The 13,928-nt window shown below is 30.5% G+C and overlaps 1 protein-coding gene across 1 annotated transcript; it reads left to right on the top strand.

Moving 5' to 3' along the window:
* The first annotated feature begins 247 nt into the window (after positions 1–247).
* Positions 248–13,099, top strand: LOC125076312 (alpha-1,3-mannosyl-glycoprotein 4-beta-N-acetylglucosaminyltransferase A-like). Its single transcript, XM_047688410.1, is given in 11 exon segments — positions 248–383; positions 757–869; positions 944–1,049; positions 1,898–2,106; positions 2,962–3,074; positions 6,309–6,537; positions 7,803–8,015; positions 8,144–8,251; positions 8,758–8,954; positions 9,296–9,512; positions 12,900–13,099. Coding segments are annotated over 11 exon segments (1,764 nt in total). The 3' UTR covers positions 13,023–13,099.
* The last annotated feature ends 829 nt before the right edge of the window (positions 13,100–13,928 follow it).

The following is a 13,928-nucleotide window of genomic DNA, read 5'->3' on the forward strand; positions in this document are numbered from 1 at the left end:
CGAACAACTGACAGATGTTTTCATCATATAAATTCAATTCGAAATAATTAACAGTGAATCCAAGCTGCATTCGACGGTTACACCGATATTGTTTCATGATTGGACCGATATCTGTAAACCAACTAAACTTGTATGGCAATAACATCGTAAAGTTATTGAAATGACCTTTCACACACAAATTAGCACGTCATAATATGATCGGATGTAAATCATTGAGTGCAATTTATTTATTTAGCGTGAAGTCAACATGGACGTAGTCGGTCCTATTGTTAGAAAGGAGGACTTGCGGGTCGCACCCAATTGCAGTCATTGCTTTGGCAGCAATTGGTTATATCTATTGCATGTCCTGTTCGTCTTACGTGTGAGACCTAATATATTTTTGGGTAATAATATATTATTTTAGTAGAATTATTAAGTGTTTAAATTTCATGAGTTGTCTCGTTTACATTCTAAGAAATTTTATGTTGTCTTTTTGATCACTAGTAGTATTCTTAAAGCCAAGTTAAGGTTTCATAGTAACGTTCACGTTAATAAAATTAATTACATAAAATTGATCATTTTAATTTAATTAACATGGATAAAACATATATTTATGAGTACAAACAATTAAAATTTTATTTTGGCAAATCGTGATTTAGAACTCAATACTTAATACGTACATAATATTTTATAACCGTGACGTAGCAAGATGACGTGAGGTACATTTAATGTATAGTTCGGCATGTGACGGTGTAATATATAAGATTTGTTTTTCAGCCCAATTTCCCAGGGAGGAAAAAATGGAACAAAATATTGTTAAACTACAGACCCGTCTCCAGTTCCTTGAATCGTTGTACTTAGCACGGAGCGAAGACATTCTCAAAATTCAGGTGAAGAAACGTAACAAATTTGAAAATCATATTATCCAAATATTAAATATAATAACAATTCTTCTTATTTCTAGAACAAGGTCTTCCCGAGAAACAACCGCACCTATACAGCAGTAAAGCCAACTGAAAGACATGATCAAATCACGGCCGAAATTGTGATGATCTTGAAAAATATGACTGGTATGAATTTATGATTTCTTTTGTGTTTGTATATATATGTAGGAACTTCGAAATATGTTATTGATATTAAAAATGCTTTTGCGCTTTAAAAATACAGAGAATTTGCTTTAGCAGATTTACATTACCTAGTATGTTTCCGTTTTATAAAATTTATTTTACAAAATTCTCAGTAATATATTAAGAATATATTTTATGGACTGTGAGTTTAGTTTCAGTCAAAAAATATATATTTGAAATACGAATTATTATTTTTACTCCCGTTATTATTTCTTATTATTTTTTCTGCTAGAGTGAATTTTTAAAGACAAAATGCGATAATTATTATTATTATATTGTTTGAATTACGTCTAGCGCCCAGTATTGAACGAATCATTGTGTGCCTTTACAATCGAATTCAATTGTTTAGGTTTTGTAATTAACATCGTGTTAATTTGTAATTGATGTTCGATGCTCAGCGAAAGTATGAGATTATTTCCTTATATTATAAAATTATATAAAAATATTCTGGGCAACACTTTATAGTATGTCAGGAATATTTTTCCTTTTAGTTCAGCGAATTCTATTTTAAAGTTCTGATTGTTAATACGCATAAGTAATAGGTATCTCATGTCACATTATTGAATAAAATTAATCCATGCAAGTCTTTGTGAATTTTTATCGCAATATAAATATATGGCAAATCATCTAATATGCTACACTGGCCCCACACGATTGTAATGAACAAAGGCGAATTTGCGAAATTAACTGGCGAGTGTTGTGCATTGAAAACATACCTTTGAAAGATATTTACTAATTATGAATTAAAATTCGAATTGTCCTATTACAAATTTCAATAATATTGTACACAGGTATGAAGTCGAGCGCGGGTGTGCATACGAAGAATGTACCAGCGATGCAAAATTCGTTTATATTAAAGTTGCTACCCCACCTCGCGAACAACCCTGGCACCTTGCGGCCATCTTATCACTTGAAATCAAATCGCCACAGTTCAGATATCGTTATAGCAATACCGACTGTGAAAAGAGATAAACAGAGTTATCTCATGATAACCTTAGAGGTAAGTCGTTTTACTTACTATTTTTTTCTGTATATACTAATACTATTTTTTTTTTATTTCACATTTGATAGAAGATTATTATAACTTCTCGATTGTAAATATAACGTAGCACACCAACGTATTCAACACCAGATAGCACCCGATAGCAGATGGCTAGTAGAAATATTTATTAGTTTTCGGTTATAAAATATTGTCATCGAATACTTCGATGAAATGTTAAAAATAGATTGCAGCTCTGGTTTCATATTGTTTTTTTTTTTTTTTATTTTAGAAGTTTCTGTTTTTATTGCGAAATTCATTCGTTTCCATTTGTTTGGATGTTCGGAGTGACGGATACCGGGACTACCTACATTTTTTGAGCGTATGTTTGCGTTCATATTCGGAAATTATAAATATAAAAATGAATGGTGTTTATTACATTTTACAGAACATTGCGTATTCGCACTATGAATATATAGCTTCATTTTAATTTTAGTTTAACTTTTAAAACAATTTTTCTGCAACGACGTAAAAACTAACCGCTGTAAGTCTTTGCGTGTAGTTGAACCATTTATTATTATTCAATTTAAATGTACCTTTGTATTCAGTTTTAAAAATATTTTCCTTTGTAGCAACCGAAATAATTTTATAATTATTAAATATTATAAGCCACCAACAATCAACTAGAATTTTCTTACAGAGTTAATCAAGTACATTATTACGTACACCGCATTCAAAGAGTATGGGAAATGATTATTGCTTGCAGAGCTTACCTCGTTGAAAGTGTTTTTTACTAAAGAGCTTCTATTAGTGTTTCTAATCGGATTTTTTAAGTTCTAGAGCAGTTGCATTGTGTTCTTATACGTTTATTTGTAGCATTTGATCAGCGGCTTACAAGAAAAGGACAAAAATGACACGCTCATCGTCGTTTTAGTCGGCGAAACCGATTTAGAGTACGTCCTAACCCTCGCCAGGGACATCGAGATTGAGTAAGTATATGTATATCTTTGTTATTTAAATCTCAACTCATTTTAAGCCGAAGATTTATTCAAATATGTAAGTACTAGCTGATATCCGGAAACGATGCAATGCCTCATTTAAGAAAAAAAAAAATACTTACGACTGGAACGCCATCTACAGTTTTTGACAGTAGGTACTAAGCCTGGAATCTTTATGCGGGTGCCACAATTGACTAGATAACATAATAATTGTATCCAATCATCATAATATGCTTTTAAAAAAGTAAGTACTGCCGTTACAGACTAACTTTAAACAATACAGTTGATTGTCGACAAACATTTATTATGAAATCAGAAATCTTATATAATATTGAGAACAAACAATCTACTTCTACAAAAACAATTACTAAGAGTTGACATTCAATAAAATCTTTATTATTTTCTAAGTGAAACTATTGCGTTCACTTTACAGAAAACCCTCAAGTATTACCCGTGTAAAATATACGTTTACAATGGAAGAATAAAAATGCATTATGCGTTGACTATATATTTCAAGCACAAATTTCAAGGACACGACAACAGAATTGACTATCAATTCATATGAATAAATATGTTCAGAAACGTTTTCAATATCATTTCATGTATTTATATTTGAAAGAACGTTCTAGAAAAAGTTAGATAAGAATATTCCTACAACATACACGTTGGAAACTGGTATATCTAAGAAGGCTATTTACTGGGTCGAAATCATTTATATAGCATGACATGCCTAAAATTCCAATTCGTATTTTGTCTAAAAGAAAAAATAATGCTAAACTAAAAATCAATGAACCAATAGAAATATAAACATTATTTCTCAAATTCTTACAAATTTTATACCACTAAGTTATCCCGGCACACAGTATAAACAAAATTTTTAAAACATAAAAAAATAAATTAGATGCAGTTATAAACTTTGATAGTAGGTGTCATATAATTCATCCTTTGAATCTTATCTTAATCTTAAGACACATCCTGTTAAGTTCACAAGTTAGAATTCTAATAGATATATGTAAGCAAGATTTATTTCTTCGCTTCACTTCTCGTGAAATAGTGAAATAACAGTGAACTTAACAAAACTATGTATAAATGTTTATTTGAAAGAGATTGTTAAGAAAACACTACAACAAAATATAAACATCTGTTACAATACAATAAAGCAGAAGATAATTTAAAAGGTTTCTATATTTTTTTTTTAACATTGACATTGAATTTACGTAAACATAACATTACATAAACATTGCTTTTACATAAACTCAAACAAGAAATTAAATGATCAATGAACTAGAAATAATCTCAATTAATAATAGTAACACCTTGTAGATTTCCCACTGCTGGACTAAGGCCTCCTCTCCCATTTTTATGCAGAATGTTAGGAGCCTACACACGCACAATGTGGCAGAATTCCGTTGAAATTAGTCATATGCAGGTTTCCTCAGGAAGTTTTCCTTCACCGCCGAGCACGAGATGAATTATAAACACAAATTATGCACATGAAAATTCAGTGGTACTTGCCTGGGTTTGAACCCTCAATCGTCGGTTAAGGTTAATGTAACGTCCTAGCCACTGGTACATTACGGCTCAATATCAATTAATACGGCAGACGATTTTTAAATCTCATTTTATTTTTACCGTTCATCGTTAGGTCCATCGGAAATTCTTTAATGCAATTTATATAGTTTCCTGTTCGGTAAATTTCCGCTTGAATGCTTCTTATATTGAAAATAAAAAAATTGTAATATGTCATAGTTTCATTATTAATAAATATTCTATCGATTTGATATTTTATAATGCAGGTCGTTCAGATTATAATATAATGGTATATTAAATATAAAGGCGCTTTTACGCAATTTCAATTATTGAATGGATATTCTACTAATTAAGTATTGCATCATAACGGTATACTCTTGTGCTCCGGTTTCAATGGTGAGTGAGCCAGTGTTAAAACAAGTGCAAGGGACGTAAAAACAAAAGAAATCTTAGCGAAGATACCTTAACATAAGCTAAACTAATGTTATTTATAAGTAATAAGTGAATAAACTTAGTTTAAAGGAATAAAGCAAACCATACGATGCGTTAGCCCTAATAGCTCAGTGGCTCATAATCTTAACCAAAGATACTGGGATCAAACCCACTGAATTATCAAATGTTTATTTCTTTTTAATAATTCATTTGGGATGAAAACATCGAGTCAAATAGGATATTAACGGGCTGTTCAATTATTTTTGTGATGCTTACATAATTTTTTGACCAAGTATAAGTATAGTTATAGCATGGTATAAATTTATTTAGTTTATTTTAGTGTTATGTAGGATAAGTGCACGACTCGAGTCTACCACCAAATCTACATACAAAAGCCGAAATTTAGATACGACTGCAAAAAACTCATTGGTTTTATTGAACGGCAACGTACAACCGCGCCAACGTATTTTTGTTTTTAAATACAATAGAGATATATAATTCATATTTTTTAAATTAATCTCGTTCGGAAAACATGGAAAACATAAGGTTTGGTCAAGTTATTTATAACCAAGACCCATAACATTCAGAAGACAAATTATAACTTCGATTTAAAATTTTATTGAGATACCTGGAAATTAAATCATGCAGGCACATCGGACTGCATAAGTTACTTTTATCCCAGAAGAAATTACCCAATTACAAAATACACCCTTATGGCGCGAACGAATCCGAGGGCGGAAGCTATTACATAATAAATTGACCAAATCAATGAAGATCTAAAATCAAAGTTTAACTAATCATCGGCTTATAAGACCAGAGTTTAGATGTAAGGTCGATAATTAAATCAACACACTAATTTGTACTTAGTACGTATTAGACCAGTAGATTGCCACGCGCCACATTAAACACCACTAGCAGTTTAGTCAAATTATTATAATTGTGTTTTAATTAGTATCAGTAGGTAGTTCTCTCATTATAGTATAAATCTACCTACCTATCAATTGATTGGAATACATTGCATTTTATATATTAAACTCATCCCTTGTACATAGGTATATAAAACGCCAATAAAGTCGCATGTGTGCATGTATTTATAAATTATTTGAACTATTAAAATACTTAAACGCAAGCTTAAAATAAATCAATTACATTTTACCCTATGAAATGAAACTGTCAAAAGCGTAGTGCTTTTGACAGTAAAAACAAAGAACGATCATGTTTAATATCAATAGAATATGTTGTATTTGTTAATTTTTCGTCTAGATTTGAAAAAGAAGTGGAAACTGGCATGATTGAAGTTATATCTCCGTCTGCGACTTACTACCCGGACCTGGACGACTTACCGCTTACTCTTGGTGACTCGTTGAAGCGTGTGAAATGGCGTACTAAGCAAAATTTGGATACCATTTACTTGATGGCGTACGCTCAAACAAGAGGTACCTACTATCTTATGCTTGAGGACGATGTCATCGCCAAAGAGAACTACGTGCAGGTAAGACGATTGAAAATTAAATTTTGTGATTAACGTGATAAAATCTAAATTACTTTTTTCTTTTTGCGTATATATATGACTTTACGCGTGTGTGATGTTGTAGGGTGGTACGAGTGTATATTAAGTTCATTGTTAATTCCATTACATTAAAACTAATTTTAAAACTGTCGTATTTTTAATGTTTTAATACAGATTTTCATTTTACAGATTCAGTACTCTACTTTTCTTTTAATACACAAAATTAATATCAAATCAAATCTGTTAATTTGTATTGTTCTACCATAAAACAAATAGGGGGGTACAGAAATAATTGTATTCATTTCATTCATCAGTGTAATTTATTTATAAAAATGCAAACCAGTTTTGTAAAAGAAGATAGTACGAATCTCGTTTTCGAGTTTCAGCCAAACATTTCAATATCACCTGGCACTTTGATAAACAAATTTTTGAAGTTTTAATGCTAGTTTTTGTACAACTCGATAGTGATTGTAATTCAGTATTTTCCAAACACCCAATATGACGTGTCAAAAATGTCTGACAACGTTTTTGCGGGAATAAAAAAGATTTAAAATTTTGTTATATTTTTACTGCTAGAGAGCGTGTTTATTTTGCCGAAATATATTTTTTTTGTGGCTTTCTTTTAGGAAATCAACATTAATGTACTTTTTCAAACATAGGAGAAAACCCTATAGTTAATAATGATTCGTGCTTAAATACATGTTTAATCGTGAATGCAATTAAAATGCGAAATGTATTATTGTTGATTTGCTTTGTGTGAGTTGATTTACTCAATGCAATTAATATTAGGAAACATGTTCCAACGAATATAAATCCTATTAATATAGCGAATTGAACTGCACATTTATGCAATGTAACTTGCAAAGCGAAAACTTTAGCCTTTTAGCGTTCTTCTCATTCAAATGCAATAAACATTTTATCAAAAATCAAATTAGCGAAGTGAAAAGTAACTATACTTAAGATATATTATTTAGTAATTCTTCAGTAAAACATCTGAATACTACTTGTAGCGAATTTATTACATTCATTTAAATTGTTTAATATGAAGCTTTGCTTGCTGGATAGGGTTAATGACCTACAGTTTCTAAAGAGCTACCGACTTCATTGTTTATAAGAATACGGCTTTTCAATATCACATATCAAGGCACCTTGATATTTTTCTGTGTTAATTATGCCATGAACCTTTTCCATCCAGCTTAGCTTGTAAAGTATCCAAATATTGGCCGAAAAGGAAAAGATTGTTTCAGGAAATCAAACAGTTCGTGAGCGCCACTACGATAACCACACCGGATTGGTTTATTCTGGAGTTTTGCCACGTTGGCGGTATTGGAAAGCTATTTAAATCGTCGGACCTGATAAACTTTATAGTATACGTGCAACTATTTTACAAAAATATGCCAATTGATTGGTTAGTCGAGAGCTACCTCGCTGATCGGGTTTGCACCATTGACAAATACTCGGTCAGTAATATTTGAACGTTTAATAAAAATAATAAAAGCAAATTCATGTTATTCAATGCCTTGGCACATTACATTTTCTTATTCGAAAAGTTTTTTATAGTAATAATTTAGATATATTTATATTGTAGAACGCTTGTGGGAAGAATAAGATGCAGATCTGACCCAAATACAAATCGTCCTTGTTCCAACATATTGGCTTGTACTCATCTCTTAAAGGAAAAATACAAAAAGTGAAGGTAAAAATTGCGTTTATTATAGATTACATTACATTAACTGCCTGTAAATTTCCCACATCTGGGCTACGGCCTCCTCTCCCTTTTGAGGAGAAGGTTTGGAGCATATTCCACCACGCTGCTCCAATGCGGGTTTGTGGATTATTTTAGATGAATTAATTTAATACTAGTTGTCGCTCGTGGCCTCGCTTGCGCTTTAGGGGTTAGTCATAAAAAAAGTATACAGATGGGTCTTTCCTTGAAGTTTGCTTCATACCAAATTTCATAAAATTCCGTTCAGTGGTTTGGTCGTGAAAGAAAAGACAGACAAGCAGTCGGAGTTACTTTCGCATTTATAATATTAGTACAGATAAATAAAGTTAAAGCTACTATAACAGACAGATATTTTCAACAAACAACCTTTGTTTTGTTAAATAATATTTAGGGATTGGTTTGAAAACAATGGCCCGATACAATGCTTCTAGGTAAATAAGATTAAATATTTGTTATTTTATTCGGAAATATTTTAGGACCCCAAATATGGGACCTTGCCATTGTTTTATCCTCATGACAATCCAATTCTCAAATACGTCCGAGTAACGATCAAAGAAAAAGGCGAATACACGGTACAGAATGCATATGAAGGCAAATCTTTCTTCTGGGGCCTTCACCCTAAAAGGGGTGAAGTTATCGAGTTCTGGTTTGCAAAGCCAACACGAATTTCAAGGTAAATATTTATTCGAATATTTTATATATATATAAACCAAGCCAGTCTTTAATACGTGATTTGACATAACATTTCATATGCTTAGAATCACACTGACAAAATAGAAATGGCTTGCATTTCGTACAGTATCAATATAGTACATATTCAAGTGTGTAAAATTGAGTGTTCAGTTCAAGTTCTAAATAAAACGCACTTATTGAACGCTTAGTGAAGTGAAAGTCTCGGCTTCGACTACCGTCAATTATCTATAAAAATGAACTTGGTGTAAACTAATAATTCATATTTTAAATTATCATTGAAGATATAATTCGTTGATTTAATTCGATTTTTTTTTTCATTAGCTATACGTTTAGAAGCGGCAACGTCCAACACCAAAGTGACAAATTTTACGACACCGTCGTGGAAGTCTACACGATGAAGACTAAAAACTTTTTCGTAGTCGATCACTTTGATGAGTTCGGATTGGCCGACGGAAAACTCGACTATAATATCGGACCTATATTGGCTATTCGACTGCGAGTCAACAAGGACAGCCTTTACTGGGTAGTCCTTTCCGAAGTAAGTGTTAATTGCGCAAATAGGTGATATTCACTGATTGTATTTTTTCAAGGACACCAACCAATTTATTTTAATTGTTCATATAAGAACGGAAAACATATAACGCCCGATTTATCTACAACATAAAAAAAAAAAAATAATAACCCTTAACTACTTTCCGCAGAATTGTCTAATTGAATTGTGTATCAAATTTTAGCTTCTGATTTATGCTTCGTGAGTAATTCTGCTATGTTTATGTTGCTTGTAGTAAACGTACTTCAATTTAAGAAGTCAAGAGTTTCGGTATTCTACATAGCTCATTCTCATTTTAACTCAGTGAAGACACACTATCTCTATGATATGAAAAATATCTGAAATTAATCTTCTATAAGATTTCAAATATATCTCATTTTGAGGTTCAGATTTAGGGGTTAAAGACATCTGTTATTGCATTTTTATTAATCCTATTATTATAATCAGAAGCTTAAACATAAATTACAATATATCTAACTTAACATAGGTATATAATGACGTACTGCCATACGAACTTTCATGCACAATTTTACCCTCTTATATGGGAAATATTTAATGCAGTGCTGATTTTTTTAACCCTTAAATAAATATAAACACATATTTCCCAATGTAAACATTGAGAAAGACAAACTCCTATACAAACTTTCATCCCATATCTTATTTGATTTTTCTTTTCAAAAATTCTATAAGAACATCTTATCCTTATGAACAGCCTGACTCCCGCTTTCTATATTACAAATTTTTATCCCAAATTTCATCCTCTTGGGTGATGAATTTTTAAAAAATGCTGAACAGCTGGCTTTACCTCATAAACAGAAGCCAAACACCAATTTCCATATTCTTATATCAGAATTGACGAATTTTCATACCAACTTTCATCCCCCTTCCTTAAGCCCCTTAGGAGATGAATTTAATTAAAAACCATTCTTGGTGCTTCCCTGCGTTACATATTAAGGTATTTCAAATACATTAAAATCTACGCAATAAAATTTTTTTTAAGCAAACTTAAATTTATTTGATATATTAACTAGTTTCACATAATTGAAAGTTTCGATTAAAAATCATCATGTCTACAATACTATTATAAAGAGGAAAAATTTGTATTTTTGTGTGTGTATGTTCGTAATGAATAAACTCAAAAACTACTGCACCGATTTCAAACATTCTTTCACAATTGGAAGCTACATTTATCCTGAGTAACATAGTTTATATTTATTGCTCGAAAAGATCAGAGATCCTTACTAAAATTGCAGTAACGTAACCCAAACGTCTTTCGTCGCATGCGCTGCGGAAACTAATGATGATAGAACAAAAGTTCTACAATATTAAAGAACGTATCAATATCTATAAAAACTTCTGGATACCATATAACCAACAATAGGCTAGTTGACAAAATTTGGAAATTAGTTTAAAACTATAGCTTAGCATCTATTTCACCCCAAAAATATACTATTTTAAGAAAAATAGGTTTTTTATGTTAGTATTTTGAGTTTTTAGAAATGAACTTGAAATTGATCGCGAAAAAGGCCAAGATTGTCATGGCGTCTTGAATGACGTCACACCTCGCGAAACAGCCGTGTTTGTGTATGACAGTCAATTGTGTTTTTTAATAAATAATGAATTCCTCGTATTATAAATACTGTATGGTGCCCCAATGTGAAAGTACAACGATAAAAACGCCAGACAAATTATTCATATACGTACCAAACAATAAATAAATACGAATAAAGTGGTTAAATGGCATGGAGGCAAGATGCTCTTATTTTGTCAACTAATTCCACAATTTATTTCTGTGAAGATCATTTCGATGTAAGTATTAAATACAACTTGATATATCTATTTATAAATGTATAGTAAAAGAAATGAATTTAGCAAATATAATATATCACACATAACCTATAAAATGTTAGGACTAGAATAGGATTTTATGATTTGTTTGAGTTAAAATATTATTTTGTTTTATAAAATGTAATAATTCAAACTCTTTTTACTTTTTTAGTTGCCAAATGATATGACTAATTATACAGAGTATCATATTATGGGTAAAGACACAAGTGCGTATGAAACCAGGTTGTATACCAACGAAGTTCGAATGCCAAGAAGATATATGTTGAAAAAACAAATTTTGTCAATAATCGCAGAGTGTTTGAAAGATCCAGAACCAAGTAGTACCCCCAGTTTATCTGCCATAATGATAATTGATAGCAACAACGTAGCGTTCCGCGCTTGTTTCGCGAGGTGTGACGTCACGCGACTCTGATTGGTGTTTAATGTCACGTGATTAAATGCCTCATTTTGTCGATTTTATTTTCCAAAAATATAATTAATCTTTTATTATTTTTGTAGAAAAGTTGTTTTTTTATTTACTAATTATCATGATTTATCATTAGAAACTCAAAGCCATCCGATTTATGATTAGTGGAAACAAGCCTATTATCGTAATGTCACAATAGCCAAATTTACATTTTAAATTTTAATAGAAATATCGACCAAAATTAGACCATGTTATTCATCTCTGTCTAAATCCTCATCGAAATAAGTCATATTGTTTTCACGACTGTTTCAATTCATATAGATTACTTTTTGAATTCAAATCGGCTATTACATTCGATAGATAGATAGATACGAGTTTAATAAGTCATAAAAATAGAAAATAAATAATCTCGCTCCCTTAAGATTAAATACGCTTTTTAAATGAATAAACGATGAACAAATTCGGATTGTAAGTATAAATAGATAATATGGTACTGCGTTTAAAAATATGAAAATAACAAAAAAACATATAAATAAAAGGCAAAAATATATAAAAAATCTTATGTCCACCCGTGCAAAGCCGGGACGGGGCTCTAGGGTTTTATAAAAAATAATTATAAGCACATGATTAAAGCTTTTACCACAATTCAATGCCTTTAAACTGAAAAATGACTATTATTTATTTCAATTATTAAAAAAATATTTTTTACAATAAATACGTTTGATATTGTTTTGAATGAAATAAAAATTAGTAATAATTTAACCAAAACCTCAATAACTAATAAGCTAAATATGTTTGTTAAGTAATCGTTGAATGTTCTTCTTAGTTCCTTTCGTAGACAGCTAATTAATTAAAGCCATAATAATTAGCATAATAAGTCGTTGAAAGAGCGACTCAGAGGAAGCTGTCTCCCTCATACATTGGTTCTTCACCGTCTAATAGAAGCACTCGGTATTGCTGCGTTCCGGTCTGAAGGAACTTTTATTTAAGTTGTCTACGTTATATTATCGCTTTAAGAAATAATTAATGTCAGAGTTTGTACCTTTCGTTTTATTGACGTAATTATAATTAAAAAAATATAATTATAGCTTAGTTAATTTACAATAAATGTTAATTTATAGATCGAGCTGAAAACTTATTACAATAAACAAAAGCAGGATCTGATGGAGTCGACTTGGGATGGAATGGCTAAGAATTATTTGCCGGATCAAAAGTTTCCAAAGCCGTATAAGGCTTTGGCATAAATATGTCGGCTGAGAATTTCGCTGTATCGTATGCCCTTTAAGCTTGAACTTGTACCCTAGCGATCTGAACTGGCTAAAGTTTTACTTTCAATATAAACAAAAATAAATATACAAAAACATGATTTGTTGTTAGAATTAAGGACGATTAAAAGACACTATTCTATGATATTTAAAAAGTTAAAGTATTAGTTATTTTTATATATTTTATTGCTTTAAAATGTTCATTACGTTTTTTTTTTATTAATTAACTATTTAATAAAAAATGAAACGAATCATGTTAAGCGCAACAATTTATCGTAATCGAAAAAACTCTAAGCATTTAAAATTACACATTCATAAATTAAAAAAAAAAAAGTGAAAAATTCACGACCAAAAATAATTGTGATTTACAATAAGTGTCTATATATATGTCTATGTATATAATATACTAGACTAGGATTTATTCATGTTTAGAGGAAACATATTAATTTTTAAATTAAGAAATTTATGTAATCTTATTTTATAAGGAACTAGATAAGGGCTGCCATTGTATAAGGCTAATTGTTAACTTAAAAAATATTTAATGAATAATAACTGAAAGGACCACCGCATGTTTTGTCATTTTGTCTATTTAATATATTGATAATGCCTAGGGTATTCTTAATAATTGGATAAATATATCCTTTATAATTTTTAAAAATTATGTAAAAAAAACTATGTAAATTTAAAATTGGATTGAATTTTACAAAAAATATATAATATCTAACATTGCTCAAAATAAAGAGTAACTTTAACCGTGAGAAGGTGCGCTTTAAAACATCATTAGGCAAAAAACATAATCGGACTAGTCGGTAACAAGTTATGTAGGTCACAATTAATTCATAAAAATATATATATATCTCCGTTGCATCGACTCTCTCCTCTGCT

This window comes from Vanessa atalanta, chromosome Z (genome assembly GCF_905147765.1).
Source record: "Vanessa atalanta chromosome Z, ilVanAtal1.2, whole genome shotgun sequence".
NCBI classification, from domain to species: Eukaryota; Metazoa; Arthropoda; class Insecta; order Lepidoptera; family Nymphalidae; genus Vanessa; species Vanessa atalanta.